General features: G+C 44.1%; 1 protein-coding gene across 1 annotated transcript in view; it reads left to right on the top strand.

Annotated features, from left to right (window-relative positions):
- Nucleotides 1-24925, top strand: part of LOC126455437 (gamma-interferon-inducible lysosomal thiol reductase-like) — a 115251-nt gene that overhangs the window by 17962 nt on the left and 72364 nt on the right. The window contains exon 2 of the mRNA XM_050091186.1: nucleotides 7895-8071. Within this exon, the coding sequence (XP_049947143.1) occupies nucleotides 7895-8071 (177 nt within the window). The remainder of the gene's footprint in view (nucleotides 1-7894; nucleotides 8072-24925) is intronic.

The following is a 24925-nucleotide window of genomic DNA, read 5'->3' as shown; positions in this document are numbered from 1 at the left end:
CTTGGAGCACAAAATACGATTTAGAAAAAAGTGTGAGACGGAAAGCTGTGGTTCATACTTCAAACTTTCCCCAAAAGATCTGTTGAAAGATGCTAAGCATTTCATTGGCTTACAACCTTATCCTTTGAACTTCACTATTTAGAAAACTGACAAATTTTTCAAGGTTTCGCCTTTGTGTACACGACCTAGTCCCGTTAACCGTCAGAAGCAGCCCGCCACCCCACTGGTTAGCCGACTCTCAACAGCCCAATCGATCTCCGGCGTCGCGGCGCACACGCCTAAACAACACCTCTCTGCCCTCACTACGCTCTGGAGGGAAAACTGCTGGCCACAGTCGATCAAACCAAAGAGGCAGCAAGGCGATGCACTATCGTCAAGGATCACTGGAGGCAAAGACTGCTGACACATTGCTGAACCACCTTGTACAGCACGGCAGAGGATATTTCCCATGGTGCCACTTATTGGAGCTTTTTCCCATTTTATTCGCGTTTGGAGTGAATAGAGTGAAATTTAAATACTCTGTGCGCGTATTAATTAGTTCGATCTTGTCTTCGCAGCCCCCTACCTGAGTGATACGCAGGGAGCCGTAGTACATTCCTAGATCCCTCACCTACTGGTCCTTGGAAGAAAATAAACGGAGGTTCGTGGAACAGATAATGTCTGTCTTCAAGTGTCTTGCTACTTCAGTTTTTTTCAGCATGTCCGTGACTTTCATCCATGGATCAAACAAATCCGTGACCATACGTGCTGCCTGTCTTCTTTACTTTACTTTTTCGTGTCCGGAGATTTGTTTCAAAGCCTTTCAGCCAAATGTCGGGCCCAGTCCAATGTTCCTCTCTTCTCAAGCCATAGTTCGTCAAGGGTACACCTTGTGGGGCAGATGGAGCACTGTAGAAGGTGTTCCATATCCTGAACTTCACCACAGTCGCATTTGTTGTCTCCTTCGTCCTTGAAGCCCCATTTGACTAGGTTTGCTTTAACTCGTGCTACGCCTGTTCTGATGCGGTTCAGTGTTCTCCAAATCTCCCAGCTTGATGTACTGCCGCTGGGTATTTCTCGTGAGGCAGGGTAGTCCTTTGGAGGCTCGTTCAATTCACTAGTGAGAAATCTCTTGCGGGGTTTAAGTCTGCTACGTCCACATGAAGAACCATGCAGCGGGTGGCGCTCGTCGAAAATCTGTTTAAATTTTTCTGTATGTTCGTGCGCAATTCTTCGGGATTCAGGGGATGAGAATCCAGCTGCTTTGTATATTTTCCCAAGTGGAGTGGGTTTCGTGCATCCTGTTGTTAGCCTGCATGTTTCATTAAGAATTGTAGTGACTTTTTTGGCATGTGTGGATCGAGACCATACAGGGCATGCACATTCTGCCATGGAGAAGCAAAGTGCTTGATCAGTTGTTCGTAATACAGTCGGACTAGCTCCCCATTTACTATTTGTCAGTTTTCTTAAAATATTGTTCCTGGCAGCAACTTTTTGTCAGGTTTTTTCACAGTGATATCTGTACGTCAGTGATCTATCCAGCACGACACCGAGGTATGTTGGTTTGTCGGTATGGTCCAGTTTGTTGCCATTCCAGGTGACGTTCAGCTTCCTGTTTGCCTGTTTTGTGCGGAGGTGGAAAGCGCTAACCTGTGTCTTAGATGGATATGATTTGAGGGAGTTCTCTTTATAGTGTTCAGACATTACGTGTAGCGAGCTTTCTAATTTCCCTTCTACTTCCTCGAAGCTATTTCCTTGCGCTGTAATGGCCAGATCATCGGCATACAAGAAGTGGGTAGTACGTTCCGGTGTTGGTTGGTCATTGGTGTATAGGTTAAATAGTTGGGGGCCAGCACACTGCCCTGGGCGAGACCGTTCTCTTGTCGGCGCCATCGGCTTTTTTTTCCGTCCAGCATTACATAGAACTGTCTGTTTTGCAGCAGAGATTCAATGATTTTTGTGATCTGATGATCCTTAAATGTACAGTACAGTTTTTCCATGAGCTTTCTGTGGTTGACGGTGTCGTATGCAGAACTTAAGTCCACGAATGCTACACCTGTTATTTGTTTGTTTTCAAACCCTTTCTCTATGTGTTCTGTGAGTGCTAGGATTTGACTGGTGAATGATTTCCCGGCTCTGAATCCAGCCTGTTGGGGAATGAGCTTTTGGTCTGCGATATTTGCTATGCAGTTTAGGATTATTCGTTCGTACAGTTTGTACAGATGGCACAGGAGTGCTATTGGGCGGTAGTTCTTCGGTTGACCTGCGTCTTTCCCCGGTTTTAGTAGGCCACTACCTTTGATTTCCTCCTCATCTTTGGGATCTTACACGTTTTCAAGCAATGGTTGAAGAGCTGCAGGATCCATTGCTTGGAACTAGGTCCGAGCTGTTTGATCTGTTCCACGCATATATCTTCGACTCCCGCTGCTTTCCTGTTTTTCATTGAGTTCATTCCGTGATTAAGATCTTTCATGGTACATGATATTTTGAACATGCTTGACTCTTGACTCTGAATTCTGCTGATTTTTATTTTCTGGCATTTCTTGTTGGGTTTTCCATTTAGTAGGAGCTGATGGGCAATGTGATTGGGTGTTACTGAAGAGCATTGTTTAGCTGTCCCAAAGTCACAATTAAGTTTTTTTATTAAGTTCCAAGCGACTTTGCTACTGTGGGTCATATCCATTCTTTCCAGAGTTTCGACGCATTTCCTTTGTCTTGATTCACTAATCATTTCCATTAGCGCTTCTCCACATTAGGCTACTTCTTCACTAAAGGGGTCCTGTTCGTAAAGCATTTCGTGCTCCCTCAGGATGTTCTTTGATTCGTCAGAGAGACCTGGGATGAAATGCTCTCTGCAGCCTCGGGGTATGTGTCTTCGAGAAATCTTTTGGAGGGTCTCTACGAAAGTTTGATAATTTTCTGGAATTGGGTGTAGATTTTTTATTTCTGCATCCAGTTCCACAGCATATTCTGTACATTTAGCTTTTTTAAAGTTGAAGCGCCTGCGGAATGGTATTTTCGTTGTTCTCAAAGTAGCGTATATTTGGATTCCGATAGGTCGGTGTTGTGTTTTAGTAAGAGGTGCGTATGCAGGTTTTAAGCATCGGTCTTCCACGTTTGCGCTTACAAAACAAATATCAGGGTTGTATTCGCGCTTCCAGATTTTGCTGCTGAACGAGCATGGTAGCTTGGGGTCATGGGTCAGGGATAAGTTATTTATTTCCGCCCACTGCTCTAATTTATGTCCGTTGTCGTCTGTATGTTTGTAGCCCCATGATGTGCTCTGGCAGTTGAAGTCTCCTAAGATGAACTGTGTTTTCTGGTTGTTGAAGTTTGGCGGCAAAGTCAAGTTCTCTCCGGGCGGCTTGTATACTGACGAAGGTGCTACACTCGACAGTCAGTAATTCTATGTTATTGTATGTAGTTCTGTTAGTTGATATTATGGCCATCTCAGGTTTTGTGAAGACAGTGCTGCCGTATTTAGGATGTGGATTTTCTATGGCTAATTTCATTCCTTCTGTTTCTGGTCATATTGCCCCTTCTTTCTTGTGTGTTTCTTGTATACACAGTATGTCCCATTTGTGCGTGCGGCAAAGTTGTGATATGATTTGTTGTTTGTTTTTGGTGATACCCTCTACGTTTAGGTTTGCAATCGTCAGAGTTGGCTCTGAGAAGGGACCATTCTTTTTGCTTTTCCGGTGTTGGAAGGATTGACCGTTGTCTTGTATTGCAACGTTTCCGGGGGACGACGGCACTATCTGACAGACGATTCTCGGTCTCTTATCTCAGATAGTGCACGCGTGGAGACTCCTTCCTTGTGCGGTAGCGTTCTCGCTTCCCACGCCCGGTTCGATTCCCGGCGGGGTCAGGGATTTTCTCTGCCTCGTGATGACTGGGTGTTGTGTAATGTCCTTAGGTTAGTTATGTTTAAGTAGTTCTAAGTTCTAGGGGACTGATGACCATAGATGTTAAGTCCCATAGTGCTCAGAGCCATTTGAACCATTTTTAGGCTCCTTCCTTGCCTGTCTTCAATATCATCTGTCAGTTCTATTTGGAATGGGTCCTGAACACTTGGGCAGTATTCTAGGATGGGTTGGTTGTACAAAATTTTCTGAAAGCAGACTTAGTGCATTTTCCCATCACTTTATCAATGAAATGATGTCTGCCACCGGCTTTACCTTTGAATGAGCCCATGAGGTCATTCTATTTAATATCCCTACAATTTTTTTACACCTAAGTATTTGTATGAGTTGACTTACTACATTTCTGGTTCAATGAAAATGAGTGAGAAACTACCTTCTCTATGTTTTGATCAATGCACAATTTTACAGTTCCGTGGTTTTTATCAGGTGAATAGCTTTTTCTTTTCACTGCAGTACTTTAACTTTATTATAAAAAGAAAACATAAGCAGTTAATGCATGAATAATATAAATGGATAGTCAGGTACGGTATGTCTTTAAATATCAATTACAAGGTCGATATTACAACTGGCATCCCCAACGTTAGATTTATAAATGGCTTCAGTCTCCGTTCTGAGATACACTATGTGATCAAAATTATCCGGACACCTGCTTGAACATGACTTACAAGTTCGTGGTGCCCTCCATCGGTAATACTGGAATTCAATATGGTGTTGGCCCACCTTCATTCTTGATGATAGCTTCCAATCCCAGAGGTGTTCTACAGGATTCAGGTCAGGATTCTGCGCAGGCCAGTCAATTACAGGGACTGCGCCACAGGCCGTGCATTATGAACAGGTGTTCGATCGTGTTAAAAGATGCCATCCCCGAATTGCTCTTCAACAGTGGGTAGCAAGAAGGTGCTTAAAACATCAATATAGGCCTGTGCTGTGATGGTACTACACAAAACAACAAAGGGTGCAAGCTCCCTCCATGATAAACACGACGACACCGTAACACCACCGCCTCCGAATTTTGCTGTCGGCACTACACACGCTGACAGATGACGTCTGTCCACCGGGCATTCGCCATACCCACACCCTGCCATCCGATCGCCACATTGTGTACCGTGGTTTGTCACTCCATACAACGCTTTTCTACTGTTCAATCGTCCAATGTTTACGCTTCTTACACCAAGCGAGGCGTCGTTTGCCATTTACCGGCGTGATGAATGGCAATGGCTTGTGAGCAGCCGTTCGACCATGAAATCCAAATTTTCTCACCTCCCGCCTGTCATAGTACTTGCAGTGGATCCTGATGCAGTTTGGAATTCCTGTGTGATGGTCTGGATAATGTCTGCCTATTAAACATTACGACCAACTGCCAGCGGTCTCTGCCAGTCAACAGACAAGGTCGGCCTGTACGTTTTTGTGCTGTATATGTTCCTTCAAGTTTCCACTTAACTATCACATCGGAAACAGTGGACCTAGGGATGTTTAAGAGTATGGAAATCTCGCGTACAGACAATGACACAAGTGACAGCCAATCACCTGACCACGTTCGAAGTCCATGAGTAACGCAGAGCGTCCCATTCTGCTCTCTCACCATGTCTAAAGACTACTGAGGTCGCTGATATCGAATACCTGTCAGTAGGTGGCAGCACAATGCACCGAGTATGAAAATCTTATGTTTTTTGGGGTTCAGGATACTTTTGCTTGCATATTGTATCTACAGACCATGTGATTCACAAGATATTGAAATTTTACTACAAACATAAGCTCAAAGTAACTGAGTTTTTAATTGACGTGCCATGAAGACTACATCCTGCAGCACCATGAATTCTCCTTTCCCCTTTTGGGCCTATTTTGTTCTTCTGTAGCTATTTCAGTGAAAGAATTTTTCACATACATTTCATACTCAAGCTTGTAAAATGAGAATTCTGTAATGCATACTTTTCAAGAGCCAGAACCTTTACAGTGTTGCGCAAAGTTTTATTGTTTACCTTGTTTCATTCATAATCATTTATTTTTTTCTGTCTTTGCTCTTCTTCCGTTATGAACATCAGTATGTACGTCAACCCCAACACTCGGTAAATAAGTCTTACTGTTCCAGTAACAAAACAACAGAAATTACAACAATGGCAGTACGTAATCTACGTTTGTATCAGCTCTTCTTGCACTCAAATGACGACAGATTAGAAACCGTACTCGAGCAGAGAAAGACAAAAACACAATGATCTGTAAGCTGATCGCAGATGGAGTTAGCGTACACTGTCCGTCCAAAACGTTCTGAGACTGATTTCGCTCCTGGCGCACACGCGACGTCACAGCAGTACCTAGGGGCGCCTTTAACTAACAACTGTAAACAACGGCAAGTTATGAGCAGGTAGTGTTAGGTAGCTGACGTAGTGTGTCAACGTTATTGTATCACAAATCACCGTGGAGTGTCATCTCTAAGCCAAAATTTTTCGGAGGAGAAAGAAGTTTGTGTACTGTTTGTCCTCCATGTCCTGTATGCCGAACAAAAAACACCGACGTAAGTGCCATCCGCGACTTGACTGTAACACAAAACGCGGGCAATATTTCCTGGAAAAAATCACCGCGGTGACTTGGTGTTCTCAATACAAACACAGCAAAAAGAAAAAGGCAAAGTGCAGATATTCACATGAACGGTCAATGCTTTGAGGACCTAACCGACATCCAAGCCAATGTGACCTACGAGTTGAACGACATCCTAAAGAAGGACTTCCGTGGCAGCTTCACGTGGTTATACCAGCGTTCGGTGCGTTGGACTCAAATGAGATGATACTATGAAGAGCATCTGAAAAGCTGAAGCCACCTTCACATTTCTCCATTTTTATTGATCAAGTCTGGAAATTTTTTGGACTCACGGGGTAGATGCTTTATGTGACGTGTGTGTGTGTGTGTGTGTGTTTGTGTGTGTGTATGTGTAACTCTTTTTCGACCCACGATTGAGATGACTTCTTCTTCCAATGAGACACTAATTTACTATCAACTTTTGTTCCCCTTGTGTAAAGCCATTCATTCTCTACCGGTACGCCAAATCATATGCTTGCCAAAGGAGCGCTCCTGAGTAACTTTTAATTTACCAATATCTGAAAGCATCGTGCTCTATAGAGGCGTGTAATCCTGTAAGATCCTTTCGATCGCAGCTCATCTGCGCGTTAGTGTTGAGGAACTGACGACCAGGCCAACTTTGGACCCTGCGGCATCTGCAATGGCTTGTGACCGGGAAGAAGTCCTGTGACGTAGTCGTCCAGTGATGTGCTTGCATTCTCCCATACCTTCTCATACAGACATTCTACAGTGACGAGCGAGATCTCTTCTTATAAACTGACTGGAATAGTCCATGGATTTAATATTTCTCTTGTAATATGTAAACAGGCAAAAGCATTGTGCATTTTTCTCTCTGGCATCTGATTTGATCAGCGCAAATGGAGGTACTCAGAAGAGACACCTCACAATCGAACGTTTCACTTGACGGAAATACATTTCCCAGATACACGGATAAGCCTTTCGGCTATAAAATACGAGGGCTGGTGTGCCAGATAGCCTGGATGTGGTTCGTAGGCGGTTTCCCACATTCGACTAGTGAATACTGAGCTGGTACCCATTCCCAAGCCTCAGTTACACGATGTACAACAAGTTGTCACACTTTCACATGGGACAACACTGCATGTAGACAGATGGGTTAAGAAATTCTATCCAGGACTAGCAGGACGGATTGGGGGGGGGGGGGGGGGGGGAGGGGGAGGGGTGACTAAAGGGAGGGCATTCGGCGACCCTGCACCATTAACACTGACAAATCCAGATGAACACGACGACCCCAGGTAGATATGGGATAAAGGGCAGGGAAAAAGGAAAAAGAATACAGTACCTTTCGGCGGTTTTAAGAAGTCTTTTCTGATGCATTGGTGTCAGTTTTCTTAGAAATTGGCCTGTCGCAATAAAGAAAAGTACTTGTCCCAGAGATAAAATCATGATTTACATTTCAGGAATCAAGAAGTGTACCTGAAGAGAAGAAGCGGGAGGTGATTCCTGTAGACGTGGCTGTCTACTACGAAACGCTGTGCCCTTATTCCAGGGAATTCATAACCAGCAAGCTGCTGCCGGCCTACCTCAGAGCCCCGGAGCTGATGAACCTTTCGCTAGTACCCTACGGTAATGCAGAGGTGAGTCATTGCTTACTTCGCAAGTGAGAATGGATTATAAAGAAATTCAGGTCATGTACTCTCAGTTCTACTAGTGGCTGGTTGACATTGCAAAGGGAGTATTGTATTGATACTGTAGTATTTACCACCCAACACTGGTCTGCTGCAGCTGTATACGCTAGTCTGTCTTGTTGAAACATTTTCATATCTATGTAACTATTGCACCACACATCCATTATAACATCATTGTTGTTTGTTATGATCTTCAGTCTGTAGGCAGTTTCGATGTAGCTTCTCCACGCTAGTCTATCCCATACAAGTCTATTCATATTTATTTAATTAGTTTGAATGTTTTGGTTCTGCTCTATTTCCATATCTGCCCTGGGCAGGTAACCTGAAACCTTAGCAATTAATTTATTCTACTCAAACGTTTTATTCTCTCTGATGAAGACTGTGTTTTGTTCTGTTGTTGTATCTCCTTTATTTCTAAGCCAAGAACGTTTTAAGATAGGTCATTGCTTTATGGAATTACTATAAAAAGTTTCGTTGTTGTACATCTGTAATTCCTTTGTACAGATAACATACGCATTTTTGTAATTAATTCTTTCGGCTTGCTAAGGATTTTATTTTCTTTGATGAAGTTTATGTTTTATTCTGTTGAATGTTCACTTGTTATTCCAGTTGCCTTCACTGATTTGTTCTGTCGGGTAGTTTTATGCATGCAGCATAGCTTGTTACTATGTTGTTGTTGTTGTGGTCTTCAGTCCTGAGACTGGTTTGATGCGGCTCTCCATGCTACTCTATCCTGTGCAAGCTTCTTCATCTCCCAGTACCTACCGCAACCTACATCCTTCTGAATCTGCTTAGTGCATTCATCTCTTGGTCTCCCTCTACGATTTTTACCCTCCACGCTGCCCTCCAATACTAAATTGGTGATTCATTGATGCCTCAGAACATGTCCTACCAACCGATCCCTTCTTCTAGTCAAGTTGTGCCACAAACTTCTCTTCTCCCCAATCCTATTCAATACTTCCTCATTAGTTATGTGATGTACCCATCTAATCTTCAGCATTCTTCTGTAGCACCACATTTCAAAAGCTTCTATTCTCTTCTTGTCCAAACTATTTATCGTCCATGTTTCACTTCACTCCATACAAATACACTCCTGGAAATGGAGAAAAGAACACATTGACACCGGTGTGTCAGACCCACCATACTTGCTCCGGACACTGCGAGAGGGCTGTACAAGCAATGATCACACGCACGGCGCAGCGGACACACCAGGAACCACGGTGTTGGCCGTCGGATGGCGCTAGCTGCGCAGCATTTGTGCACCGCCGCCGCCAGTGTCAGCCAGTTTACCGTGGCATACGGAGCTCCATCGCAGTCTTTAACACTGGTAGCATGCCGCGACAGCGTGGACGTGAACCGTATGTGCAGTTGACGGACTTTGAGCGAGGGCGTATAGTGGGCATGCGGGAGACCGGGTGGACGTACCGCCGAATTGCTCAACACGTGGGGGCACGAGGTCTCCACAGTACATCGATGTTGTCGCCAGTGGTCGGCGGAAGGTGCACGTGCCTGTCGACCTGGGACCGGACTGCAGCGACGCACGGATGCACGCCAAGACCGTAGGATCTTACGCAGTGCCGTTTGGGGACCGCACCGCCACTTCCCAGCAAATTAGGGACACTGTTGCTCCTGGGGTATCGGCGAGGACCATTCGCAACCGTCTCCATGAAGCTGGGCTACGGTCCCGCACACCGTGAGGCCGTCTTCCGCTCACGCCCCAACATCGTGCAGCCCGCCTCCAGTGGCGTCGCGACAGGCGTGAATGGAGGGACGAATGGAGACGTGTCGTCTTCAGCGATGACAGTCGCTTCTGCCTTGGTGCCAATGATGGTCGTATGCGTGTTTGGCGCCGTGCAGGTGAGCGCCACAATCAGGACTGCATACGACCGAGGCACACAGGGCCAACACCCGGCATCACGGTGTGGGGAGTGATCTCCTACACTGGCCGTACACCACTGGTGATCGTCGAGGGGACACTGAATAGTGCACGGTACATCCAAACCGTCATCGAACCCATCATTCTACCATTCCTAGACCGGCAAGGGAACTTGCTGTTCCAACAGGACAATGCACGTCCGCATGTATCCCGCGCCACCCAACGTGCTCTAGAAGGTGTAAGTCAACTACCCTGGCCAGCAAGATCTCCGGATCTGTCCCCCATTGAGCATGTTTGGGACTGGATGAAGCGTCGTCTCACGCGGTCTGCACGTCCAGCACGAACGCTGGTCCAACTGAGGCGCCAGGTGGAAATGGCATGGTAAGCAGATCTACAGGACTACATCCAGCATCTCTACGATCGTCTCCATGGGAGAATAGCAGCCTGCATTGCTGCGAATGGTGGATATACACTGTACTAGTGCCGACATTGTGCATGCTCTGTTGCCTGTGTCTATGTGCCTGTGGTTCTGTCAGTGTGATCATGTGATGTATCTGACCCCAGGAATGTGTCAATAAAGTTTCCCCTTCCTGGGACAATGAATTCACGGTGTTCTTATTTCAATTTCCAGGAGTGTACTTTCAAAAATGACTTCCTGACACTTAAATCTATACTCGATGTTAAAAAATTTCTCTTCCTCAGAAATGCTTTCCTTGCCATTGCCAGTCTACACTTTATATCCTCTCTACTTCGCTGTCATCAGTTATTTTTCTCCCCAAATAGCAAAACTCCTTTACTACGTTGATTGCCTCATTTCCTAATCCAATTCCCTCAGCATCACCCGACTTCATTCGACTACATTCCATTATCCTCGTTTTGCTTTTGTTGATGTTCATCTTATATCCTCCTTTCAAGACACTATCCATTCCGTTCAACTGCTCTTCCAAGTCCTTTGTGGTCTCTGACAGAATTACAATGTCATCGACGAACCTCAGGCTCTAAATGCTAGCCCGTCCTCCATACGCCTTTACATTCCACCCCACCAACGCCACCCTCTTGTCTATCCCCACCCCTGCCACTCCTTCCCCTCTGCCCACCGATTCGTCCCCTCCACACCACCCCCTCTTTGGTACTATAGGCCAAGAAAAATTTACTTTATCGTCAATAAGAAAAAAAATCATGCTGTTTAAATAGAAAAACTATTATAATGATGTATAGCCTTTGTTTTATAGGCTTTTAGATTGGAATTAGTAAGTCCAGTAACTTTGCTTTACTATAAACTTGGTTGTATAATTTTGTACCCTTTCCGGGTGGTTATGTTTGACTCAACTTAATTAATTCCTGCTTAGATTGCAAGATTAATTTCGAATGACTAAAAAATAATTTCACTTTACTTGGGCCGTGTACTGGTTATGTACATCGTTTGTTTTGTAGGAGGTAGTAATGTACAGGGTGAACCATAACCAAACCGACAAACTGCAGGGGCGGATTCCTGACTGGAAGTGGAAGAGAAAAGGTCCTTTGAGCATGTATTCAGAAATGGACGGTGAGTGTGTAACGACAACAAACCTTCCTGGAACACGGTACAGGGGCACACCGCATCCACGCCACAACAGATTTTCAGAGTGGCCTCCATGGATGTTCAATGTGGCCTCCATAGGATGCAATGCACGCGTTCATACGTCACATCATGGATGGCCGACGATATAAATCCCGTAACTGGGATGGTATGATGCAAAATCCTTCCCTTAGAGGTTCAAATGGCTCAAATGGCTCTGAGCACTATGGGACTTAACATCTGAGGTCATCAGTCCCCTAGACGTAGAACTACTTAAACCTAAGTAACCTAAGGACATCACACACATCCATGCCCGAGGCAGGATTCGAACCTGCGACCGTAGCAGCAGCGCGGTTCCGGACTGACGTGCCTAGAACCACCCGGCCACAGCGGTCGGCTCTCGTAGAGGAAAATCCACCGTTGATAATTCTTGCACTCCTTGCAGCCGGCCGAAGTTCAAAAGGGTTCAAATGGCTCTGAGCACTATGGGACTTAACATCTATGGTCATCAGTCCCCTAGAACTTAGAACTACTTAAACCTAACTAACCTAAGGACATCACACAACACCCAGCCATCACGAGGCAGAGAAAATCCCTGACCCCGCCGGGAATCGAACCCGGGAACCCGGGCGTGGGAAGCGAGAACGCTACCGCACGACCACGAGATGCGGGCCCGGCCGAAGTGGCCGTGCGGTTCTAGGCGCTGCAGTCTGGAACTGCGGGACCGCTACGGTCGCAGGTTCGAATCCAGCCTCGGGCATGGATGTGTGTGATGTCCTTAGGTTGGTTAGGTTTAACTAGTTCGGGGACTAATGACCTCAGAAGTTGAGTCCCATAGTGCTCAGAGCCATTTGCACTATTTAGCACTCCTTGCAAGTTGTAGGGAAAATAGCGGATGTAATGCAGGATGCACAAAGTAGAACCTTGGCTTACACCACTTTGGTGGACCACTTGCCTGAACCTTGTACTAGGTTTCGGCTCTGTGTCCAGTTGTACGCATAGTCCACAGCATCCCTGGACGTTCGTCTGTCTGAAAGGTTCCACTATTACACAAACGCCCAAACGGACTTGAAATGCTGTGTGATGTGGTTCGTGTCTTTGAGGGTACTGGTTTTGGTTGCTTAGTTGTACACAGACACCATCTCGGCTTGTTCCGGCCATGAATACTGGATCAATCTGCTGTTTACAGTACGCTGCGTCAATCACGCAGCTTGCATCCCACAAGGAACACACGACACATGATAAGAGGAAATTTCATTCGTCAGTGCCACCTACCGCGGCAACGATGGATTTCCAGACATAGGTTCATAGGACCGTTTTTCCTTCATTTCCTGCTTCTCGGTTTCATTAATGTTCACTCTGTAAACATTTACTACATATTTTACAGACGCGCGAAATTTGGAACGGACTTCAATGCGAGATGCCTTTAATAGGTTCCACAACGAAACATTGTCTCGAAATTTCGTACAAAATCCGAAGAAATTCTGGTCGTATGTAAAGTACACAAGCGGCAAGACGCAGTCAATACCTTCGCTGCGCAGTGCCGATGGTGCTGTTACCGACGACTGTGCCGCTAAAGCGGAGTTATTGAACGCAGTTTTCCGAAATTCCTTCACCAGGGAAGACGAATGGAATATTCCAGAATTTGAAACACGAACAGCTGCTAGCATGAGTTTCTTAGAAGTAGATACCTTAGGGGTTGCGAAGCAAATTAAATCGCTTGATACGGGCAAGTCTTCAGGTCCAGATTGTATACCGGTTAGGTTCCTTTCAGCTTCTCTAAGCAATTTTATTCACCGACAGGGAAGTTCTGGCTGTAGAGAGGCACTATCACACCCGCTTGTTTAGAGAAGCTGTAGAAATACACAAACACGGGAACAGCTTCAACAAGAATAAGGAAAGCCTTAAGGCAAACGGATCCTGGCTTCTCGTACTGCAGCGAAGGACCGTCGCAGGTAGCAAGAGGAAAACCTCACCGGAAATGACCGCGGAGAAGCCCTCAGACGTTGGCGCGCCAGGTACGCATAGTCTACGGCCGCGAACTCGGCTCCAGTTCACCACCGGCAATGGAGGGTGAAGCTTTGACAATGCCAGCCACTCGTGCTGGCGAAACGTCAGTAAAATCATTAGATGAACGTCGGCCAAAGAACCCGATATAGAAGCCAACAGGCAGTTTGTCAATGGCAAAATTATTTTAGCAAAACAATCTCACGTCTGATAAAAGGATCCAGAGTATGACTGTAATAATTGCGTACATGGAACAATTCCAAAGGCGAAGTTATACCGTGATTGTCATGATGTTAGTAGAAAAGACACATAGTACTACAGAAGGGAATGTGTGTTTGAACCTGTGCTCAGAGCTGAAGGCAAGGTTATCATTGAGTCTGAATGCTTCAAAGTTAAGCTTGAAGGTTTGAAAGCTATTATCTTGTGCTAGCGGCCTGGTGTCACCATAGTAATTATATTTAGAGGCTGAACTGACTGCAGAATCACTCATTCATGGCACAGTAATGACCCTCAGCAATGGCTAAGTAAAGATCAGCCCCAAATCTCTCTAAGTCCCTGCAGTTTTGCTGTAGAGCCAGGTCATCATTACCCTCGAAAGTGAAGTGATGATAGCTCTCTACGAAGAAGAAATGATGGTGGATTTCTATGAAGAAGTAATTTTGTACTGAGTGTTCGCTAAAACTCGAGTTTCTGCGTTTTCACTCTTCACTATATTTGGATTGGCTGGAGCTAAGGATCTTGAGAGTGTCAACCAGTAAAAATGTTCCTCAGAAAATGCTGCTTCCCTTCTCTGGGCTATTCTTTAGGCAGTTAACCAATAACGCATGTCCTACCACTTAACACCAAAAACGGCATCTCACTCTCTTTCTGTCTCCGTGACCAATGAAATGGGTCCTCAGCAGTATAGCCAAGTCTCTGCGTCTAACCTTCAATTAGTCAATGCTGGCAGTTCTTATGTTGAGTAAACAGTTGGTTTTTGTGAAGTCAGTGTTCAGCGGCATCTCACATATTCAAAGCATCCAAAAACTGTGGGTCCCGATTCCATTTTTGAGAGGGCATCTATAACATGTGGTACTTTCCAGCAAACACATGGCTTTCTATGATCTGTGCACAATAGTGTCTTCTTTGTATTCGCTAAAACAGCGTTCCATCTCATTCCACTTGTGGCTGTAAACAAGGTCGTGGCTGGAGGCGTTAAGCCACCTGAGATCCGATCCGTGTTCGTCAGTGGTGCTTCGGTCCCCCAACAGCGGCACTACAGTAGGTTCTCTGTTGTTCTGTGAGCCATTGTCCTACATGCCCCCCCCCCCCCCCCAGCAGTTATTGGACTACCCATCCAATGTTTAACATTCTTCCCTGTTGCACCAGATTTCAAAAGCTTGTATTCTCTTCTTGTCTGAACTATTTATCGTCTATATTCCTGAAAAATATCTTCAAGAAAGACTGCCTAATTCTTATATTTATATTATAAACAAAAAAATTTCTCTTTTTTAGCAATTCTTTTCTCCCCACAGCAAAACTCATCCACTACTTCCACTGTCTCCATTTTCTAAACCAGTTCCTTCAGCTTCACCTGATTTAATTGAACTGTAGTAAATTACCATTGTTTCACTGTTGTTAATGGTCATTTGATAATCTCTTTTCATGATACTATCCACTCCTTTCAGCTGCTCTTACAAGTAACCTCCTTATTGATTTCTAATATTTAGTTCCCTCTACAATTTTTACCTGGCATACTTCACTCCACAACAAACTGACAGTTCGTTGATGATGCAAGTTGTGTTCGATCGACCGATCCCTTCTTTTAATCAAATAGTGCAATAAACTCCTTCTCTCTCCATTTTTGTTCATCACCTCTTTAATCGGTTATTTGATCTACTCACCAAATTTTTAGTATCCATATTTCGAAAGCTAGTAAAATATATATTTCAAAAGCTTCTAGTCACTACTTGTATACATTTTTTATCATCCAGTTTTCACATTCATTCACTCATAAAATCTAAACAAATACTAACATAAACATCTTATAAGACATATCTCTACGAGGGCGTGCTGAAAGTAACCCCCCTGTATTATTTATATGAAATTTCTTAAAGCCTTTTAAATAAAACAAACGTTAGTAACATTCATGTCTACATATTTTCTGCACCCTGCGTTAGAGGACTCCAAATTACAGCATGTAAGATGGTGATGTGTGACGTAACTATGTCGGTGCGCGAGAAACAGCGTGCTGTAATCGAGTTTGGCATTTGAAGAGTTTGTCCATACATGGAGCACCGTCTATTTCAGCATGATAATGCCATATCATACATGAGGAGCGCAACATCTGCAACCATCTGACGCCTTGGCTTCTCTGTCATCGATCATCTGCCATACAGTACCTGACTTGGCCTCATCCGATTTTCATTTGCTTCCAATACAACTTTCCCGTTGATAGTGACGAAGTCGTGCAAGCAGAGGTAAGGCTATGGCTCCATCAACAAAGTCAAACATCCTGCCGTACAGACATCAAGAAACCGACTTCCCACTGGGAGAAATATGTTCGACTCCAGGGAGAGTAGGTTGAGTAAGAAGTATGTAGTCATGAAGAATAAGCGTGTAGAATGTTATTACCAGTGGTGCCATTGGTGGTAAGTTTCTATGGGACCAAACTGCTGAGGTCATCGGTCCCTAGGCTTACACAGTACTTAATCTAACTTACGCTAAGGACAACACACACACTCATGCCCGAGGGAGGGCTCGAAGCTCTTACGGGGCGAGCCAAGCGAACCGTGGCAAAGCGGCTGCAGTATAACGTCATTAACGTTAGTTTTCTTTAAGAAGCATTTAGGGATCTTGCTTGAAAATTTTTGAGATGTTACCTTTCAGGTCGCCTTAGTATATCATATAATGTACGGTATCACTGCCAGTGTTTATTTCGGTGTAAACTTTCAGACTTAAATGTGGTGACGCAGTTAGAAATCTATTCCCTGACGTTTTGTCTCTGACTGTGAGGCACAGGTTTGGACATGTTGCCATTGCGTTTTCACTCCAAAGATGTCGCCTACATTCGCTGATGAGATATTAGCGAATAAACTGGAGAGATTTTCCTTAGCAAGCAAAAACGAAAGAATAGTTATAGCATCAAAAAGATAATCATAGCAAGGAACAGTTTTATACATGGTGGGCAAAATAAAACTAGAGGAAATGTATTTGCAATTCTGAATACGGTGAAACTCCTGCTGAACAATCTGTTAGTGACAAACCTTGTGGCAGACTGGGACTCGAAACCAGATTTCCCACTGTACAAGAGTGGTCACCTTATCTGCCTCGGCCATCCTAGCATGCCTCCAGGACCAATCAAAATTTCCATAAGTCATTGTGCCTCTACGTCCTATGCTCACATAAATTCTGTGATTCACGCTCAGGGAGAGACGTATCTATTAAAGTCGAGGTCTTTGTTTTAGGCAAGAAATGGTATACTGTTGTGCCTGTGTTGATCCGATGTACGATGCATTGTCCTACAGACATGCATTCACGGCTGTGATTTACAGCTGCATGATACAGAATATACGTTTATAAGTTTCCGCACCAACTGTCTAGAGTGTATTGGTGACAATGAAAATTTGTGTGCCAGATAGGAACTCAAACGCAGATTTTCTGCTTTATGTGAAGAGTCACCTTAACCCCTTTTATTTTCGTATAAGTATCTACTTGTCTAATTAAATTTAATCTTAATAAAGAAATGAAACAGAAATCATAGCTACCTCTTCTTGGCTCTGCCACTTTACCCTTTCCAGAAGATGAACTATTCCTCTTCAGGTTTTGCCTCTAATTATTCCCGAAAATTCGCCCAAGGTGATAGGATCCACGTTTCCATATTAGTAAATCAATAAAATGAAAATGCTGTAAAGAATAATGTTACAAAAAAAATATTCAAAGGATAAATAAAAATAAAATTTTGTGTATTACGTGTGAAATTTCAGCTAAAAGGACCCTTCTTCAAGAAACAGTGCAACTGGATTTATTTTGTCCTCTGCCATTGGCGTTTTCTACCTCCAAAAATGTTTTATAAAGATATCTACATCAGACTCATTCTGCTTTGCTTATGTTTCATTGAGGTGATGTCTTTCGTTCTTCACTTTTTGCAGTTCAGGACCTTCTGTCTTCAATGTGATGTCGTACACAACGTCGAACAGATCCTGGCACTGCCCAGCTACGTCGCGTGTTAACGAAAATACTGCATAAATAACTTGTGAAGAGCATATGGTACCTTAGTGTGCATCTGAGGGGCTTGCGGCTATTTTGCAGGCACCACCAGTAATCAAGTTCCATTTTATGCCTTCATCAAAGATATTTTCTTGAACCATTTAAGTGCATGATATTTTGCAAGGAGAAAGTAATACTCATTTGGACAGAGACGGGCCTAATGTTCAATCATGTAGCTGTGACACAGAGGTAACAAGCTGAGACCTTTTGTGTCATTTGTCAAAAGCTGGAGGGTGAGGCACCCGTGAAGGAATGTTTATTGGGGTCCAGAAGGTGATAGGCAGGAAAAAGGAGGGAGTCCATTAATCTGTGCCAGTGTCTTGTCACATATTTTTTGTTGGTGACTTGATACCTGTCATGCACATGGTGGTGGTCAGAAAGTGGTTGCGTACCATTATCCATGCTCGTGGCCAATGGACAGTTGGGTACTTAGTTTCTAGCATGTTATGCAAAACTGCCTGCAGAAGGATGTTGTATAAATACTTTGTCTTCAGCGGATATGTTGTGGGGAGATCTGAGGTCACATAATAGTGTTCAAGAATGAATGTCGATACATGGGAGAGACATGTCGCAACATGTACTACCGACACCAGTGGGATGTGAGAGACCAACCTCCAACAGACGATGTGCGTGGGAGGCATGTTGACTGTTCCATTGTTTCCATATATTGTTCATACAGAGGGAAGCTGCCCATTCCCAGATGATAACCAGTCCCAGCCATCCATCAGGAGGATGGGTGAGATTTTCATAATGAACTTTGAATACGTGTCCTGTGGACAGGTAATAACCAGTGGTTGAAGTCTGCATCCTATCACCGCTGATAGGAGGGGGACCTGTGCCACATGATTGAAACACCACATAGAGGTTCAGGTGTTCCACATATTTCAGCTGCTTCAAGACCCAGAGCAGGTTCTGGTGCACCATTAGACATAAGATCCATACCTACTGTGAATAGTTTGCTGTGGCTGTCCTGCGTACATTCTTTGTAAATGTGACTCCCAGATATCTCAGTTCAGTAACTGGTGGGAGGAGGTGACAGTACATGGTCCAAGACCGCGCCTGATATCCAAGGCCACCAATTGTTGATGTTCAGAAAACTGCCCATGGCTTGTCCGTGTCACTCAATCCAGTTTATACACTGTGGATTTAATTGGTGGAATGAACCAGCAGCAGCAGGTCATCAGCATAAACTCTATACTGGAATGTGATGTCCCACTGGGCGAGGCCAGATAGTTTGCAATTGAGACCCCTGAGGAGTGGCTCAAGTATAACTGCATAAAGTTAGGTAGAATTGGGGCGATCCTGTCTTAGAGATCTCTTAATGGGTACTGGACCCACTGTCTATCTGTTGACTTGGTCTGAAAGCTGGCTGCTACCAAAAGGTGCTGCAGGGTACGTTGAGGCTCAGGGGAAATCCCATATGGTCCATTACATTCAGGAGGAAGTTACGGTGCACTCTATCACACACCCAATGAAATCGACGTAGGCCACTTTCAGGCGACACACCAAGCGATAGCTATTAAGTCCTTGCAGTTGCCAGTGGATATTTGCATATTGGCATCCTCCCAATCGATGTCTGTTCTGCGATGAGGAACATAGGAAATATTGTCTTATTGCGGCCTGCCAAACGCCTGTCGAAGATCTTGAAGTCAGTATTCAACACTTTAAGTGGCTGATAGTCATTGACTGATCACCCTGTGTACCACTTTAAGAAGTCCTTCGACAAAGGTAGGTGGTACAGTGTACTCTGGGGACATTAGATTATGGAAAATTGTAGCCCATCATGAAGTCACGGAAGGTCTGGTAAAACTTGATTGAAAATTATTCCCTGGACGCTTGTTGACCACAGCCTTGTCAAAGGTGTCCCTCACCTCTTCACGTTAGACTTCCTTCATTACTGCCATCACTGCTGCCATACAGGTAATGCTCATCAGCTGCTGTACTGCAGTGGCCTTGTTATCTACAGTTGTTTCCTGGTAAATATGGCGAAAATGATCCTCTATGGCTTTAGATATGGTTGCCTGGGGTGTGCAGGAGCGACTGTCTCATATGGTTAACTGTTGACAACATCGGCGCGTGTCAGCCACGATGTGATGCATGGTGGGTACCTCTATGGCCATTCTTCATGTGCGCCATCGTGAGCGTAATACTGTGGTTTCTAATCACCGCTTCGTCGATAACAGTAGGTGAGCCATGATTTGGTACATTCTCGTTGTTTGTACCTTGAAGGGGTGAGAACATCAGGGTCCCTGAGCGCCAAATAGTAAAAAATCCAGGATCTGCCAGTGCCACATGAAAGTGTCTTGTACATTTATGGTTAGGCGCAGAGGAGCCACCATGGCAAAGTCTGGCGGTATAGGGAGTGATGTTGTTCGCAGTTGACCCACGTTGTGGCGACTCGCAGATGGAGGTGAGTTATGTTCACCTTCCAAAAGCTGGCATACGCAGGTATAGGCACTGTGATCGATGAAGGCAAGAATCTATTGTTCGGTAGTCGCCACTCCCTGTGTAAGACCTCATGAGGCATATATTTAATATATAATACAGTCAGATCACTGAATAACTGGTAAGATGCGTGTATCTAGAGCTATCACCGTATACGTTTCCCCATGTGTCGCACATGTAAAGATCTTGAGTAACCATACCCAGTTCAGGACAATGTGTGCAGTGCAGGATTTGATTCTTAGGGATGAAGAAGGTAATTAAAATCACTGGAAAAGTCGCTCAGTTTATACCCTCCTAAGAGAAAAGGTTCAATTTCCATGGTGTAGAACCCACCACACTCACACTGTCTGATGGTGCCTAACAGTACATAAACATTAATGAACTGCGTGTGGAGTGCTGCGACCACTAATCCTGGAGTGGAGTGGAGGTAAATGATATCAGTGCCTTCGATACCATCACACTCTAAAGTCGTCACGCGAGAGATTGTGGGCCACCAGAAGTCATCTATATTGCGTAACCATAAAGGTCTGGGAGAGCGTTCATTCACATCCTTTGCTCATACTATTTCTCTCAGGAGTTGGATCTGACAGGGTAGGTAACCATGTTGATATCCATAATGGCCAAGCAGTAGGCCTGACGATGTAGTGGTTCGACAAGATAATCAATGGTGACAGTGGAGAGAAGCAGAGGCTACAAGTGACGTCTCACCCCACCTACTGTGGCACTCGCTGTGTTGTACAGGCTGGATAGTCTGACGACACCTCAGCGGGGCTCCCCATCAGACTCTTGCCTGGTCTCAATGCCCTCAACAGGTTACATGGGCGTGGAAGTCTGTTCATGAACCGTAAGGTCATAGAGGTTGATAGGAGGGGCCTCGCATCCTGCAGTGGAGCCTTCCTGCTGATCACTGTTCACTGCAGCACACTGGTAGATGGATGCCATCTCCCACGATGTCCATCTGTCTGCCCCACAGGGGCAGAGTCAGTGGAAATGGTGTCAGCCTTGTGGTTGGGGTCCTGTGGGATCAGTTCTTCTTTCACCACTGAGTGGAAGTTGCGGTGTTCTAGTACTAATGCTTTGGTTGGTACGATAAGCTAATCGATTGCCACCCCACTATTGGTGGTGCCTGCAATTTGCAGTGGTATCGATGCCATCATACATTCAGCCAATGGCCATGCTGACTAATCGGCCAGACATTGGTTCATGGAGGGTTGTTATGGTGCAGCAACATTGGTCCATTGTTTCTGGACAGGCAGAGATGCTATGAGCGCCGGAGTGTTGTATGGTGCAGAAACATTGGTTCATTGTTTCTGGACAGGCAGAGATGTTATGAGCGCCATGTGTACATCATTGGGAGCATCATCAGCGTCGAAATTGTCTGGAGGACTTCATCTCTATTTCCCTTTTTTCTCATGTCTGTAGTGTCAAAATTGCGTTGTGAAACTAAACTTTGTAGTTTGTGTTGGAAGCGCCGAGCGCCGACTGCTTCAGCATTTCCTCTCACACGTCTCCGTCTACTACAAAACAATCTTGTTACGTAGATTTTTGGTCGTCATTTTCAGCAAATGTTTTTCAAGAATGCCGATGTGAAGAAGAGCCACACTAGTTCTGTTACCGTTTCTAACGCATCTACTGTGTTCTTTCCTCACATCGAAAATTTTGTTATTCCATTCACACCTCCGCGCCCCAACGCAATCGGACTTCTTTTTTTATACGATCTAAACTTGTTTCACACTGTCAAAGAGAGACTGGATGTGATCGAAGCTCAAAAATTAGTAGGACTTCTTCACACAGTGGAAGCAAAATTATGTTCTACTACAGTTTGAAAAGAACAAATATTGACTGAAAATTGTGAAAAAAATAAAAAAAAAGAAAACGACGCGATATTGCCGATTTGATATCGATACATCGTCTGGGAAAACATCGCCCGCTTGCATCGACGTTTTATGATGGAGCATCGATGTACTGATGTTTTATCAACAGACCTAGTTCTTGGTGGAGACACCTGAAATACGCTGGTCTGCGTCTTTCAGACGATGATGTCCCCTCAGCACAGCAGAAGCGCTGGTCGTGAATTCGTCAGCCTCATTATCTGGAAGAATGGCTGCTATGGTGTACAGCGATGTACAGTCCTACAGCAGTTAGTGATCGAATAATAGCGCGCAAGTTTTTGAAGGGGTTCCATTTTTATTTATGGCTGAAATTTTAGCCCCAGGGCTGACTTACAGCAAATTCTACATAGTAGCTGTAAGTATTCTTGAAATAATTCTTTGACATCTATCATTTAAAGTGAGTCTTTGATATAGTACGTTGAAAAATAAATTTTGTGTTAACAGCGGAAAACTAACTTTTCCTTTATGGCAACACGTGTGAATATCGTTGTATTGCAGTAAAGTAACTTAGATCTGAAATGATTTGTTTTACGAAATCTGCAATGTAAATTCATCAGACTGCAATTATAACTCTTAAAAGTATTTAGAATTACGTTCAGTGCGTATTTAAATATATATTTCAAAACAGCAATAGAATTATCATTATCAATGTGAACATTACTCCTATTACTCTATGCAAAAACTGGGTCTCTCTAGCTCTTCGCCTTTCAGTCCGAACCGTTATCGTTCTTGTTGAACACATAACCTAAAACAAATACAGTTTCCATATAATAAGGGGAGACATAGCCATCAACATGAAGAAACTGAAAATTAGGAACACTTCAAAGTTTGTGGTGGTGGCGACTAAACAACACAAAGTTAGTTCCGCTTACTCTTGGACAAAAATAAGCGAAAAAGACAAAATAAGCAAGGTTTGTTGCCCCCGACCGCTTCTTTGTAACGTTTCGTTTTCTACTGCTCACAACATCAGCGACGTAGAAGTTGTGGCATTGTAGGTGCCCGATCAGCTTGTGTTACTGCAAATGAACTAACTGCAACATTTAAACGTGAGCATTCATAGAAAACTTATTCACGGAAACGTTATTTCTCGTGTCATTTCTACCGTGGCACTACTGATCAGTACATAGGACGGAAACTGCTAGCACTTCAATTTTCGTTGTTCATGTATTGGAGACTTTAATGAATGACAGAGAAGGTGTCATCAGAGTTATGAATATGAATGCATCTGCGTATTTTGGAACTCTTAGCGGCTACGTACACACATGATTTTTTTCCTTGTGCACGTCTATGGCAAAGTAGCTTTCAAATTATGTAAGTCTCATTGACCTCCGTGTGTAATTAATATTGAAAATCAGTACTTCAATTTTCGTGTTCACGTATTAATATTATGATGGCTATCTGAGCATGCCTCCAGGACCAGTCCAAACAGAGATACGTCGCACTGTGTCTACGTCCTGTTCTCGCACAAAATCTGCGATTCCTGCCCAGAGAGAGAGGTATTTATTAAAGTCATGACCTTTGTTCATGAAATAGTATACAGCAGAGCCTGTGTTGGTCCGTTGTACGATTCAGTGTCCTTCAGAGGGAGATGTGCTAGAAATGAAAGCTGTTCCGGAAAATATTTACAATAAGACTGACGCCGAACTGACCCTTGTTTATGAACGTCACAGATTTTATTCACTACAGATCCCATTTTGTGCTAGTTTGGCACTAAGTTTTGTATTCCAGATTTTCTTGGAGGTTTTGCCAAAACATGTCCAGTGTTAAACTCTTGCGCAGACAATTCCGCACATGTTCTGTTCGAAATCTGCGCCGCATAACACTCGACAATAAACCCGCTGTGTTTTATCATGGACGCAATTTTGTGGTGCGCGTATGAGACGCGATTATGCGTATATGTCACAGAAACGGGTTGGTGCGTCGAAATTACGGCTCCCGGCGTTTAAGAATGGTCAGCTTCGCGTCAGTCTTTTCGGACTAGTTTTGTTTTGCTCAGCTCGTACACTAAGCAGCACCTTTCAACTTGGAATTTTTAAATGAAGTGAAATTTGGATTTATATGTCACATTACCATTCTTTTGCGTATAAGTTTTTCTTTCTATTGTCAATCTGAATTTAGTACCTGGCTTTCCTCAGCCACAGTTATTATGCTGCCAAACGGCCACACTCGTTTACTACCTTCAGCAATAAATCTTAGACCACAAGAATATAAGAACAATTACTGCACAGATACGTGTCAGCTAGACTGGAGAATGTCATTGGTTTATACGTATGCAACATGACGTTCTGATCACACATTGTATGTCACTTTCCGAGAGCACAGTTTCATGATGAAAATCACCTCATGCAAATCCAGATAACAGCATTTGTCAGTTTTAGTTACAGTAATCGATAGGGAACAGAGGCTGGACCTGACGATACCATTTTAAGTGAAATGAGCAAAGAACAGCTCATTCCAAATGGGTATAAGCCAAACACCAGTGGCCAGATCAAAGCTATAATCACTAACGTAACAAGAGAAAATTAAAAAGTTAAGTGAGTAAACATTTTCTCATATGATAACAGTCCTGTTATGTACAGCGTTTCAACCAACCTGAAATCCTGAGAAGTATTGAATCAGTCGATAATGCAATCAGTGAAAGAGAGGAATACAAACCGATTCGGACGTACAAATCTGAATACGCTGAGGATACTTTCGCGTTGAATAGACAGGATGGGGATTTCTCATTAAGTTTCACGAGGTCATCGCGCTATTCTGACTTAACAAATGTAAGCCTG

The sequence above is a fragment of the Schistocerca serialis genome, chromosome 2, assembly GCF_023864345.2.
Source record: "Schistocerca serialis cubense isolate TAMUIC-IGC-003099 chromosome 2, iqSchSeri2.2, whole genome shotgun sequence".
In the NCBI taxonomy this organism is placed as follows: Eukaryota; Metazoa; Arthropoda; class Insecta; order Orthoptera; family Acrididae; genus Schistocerca; species Schistocerca serialis.
This window is presented reverse-complemented; position numbering and strand designations above follow the sequence as displayed.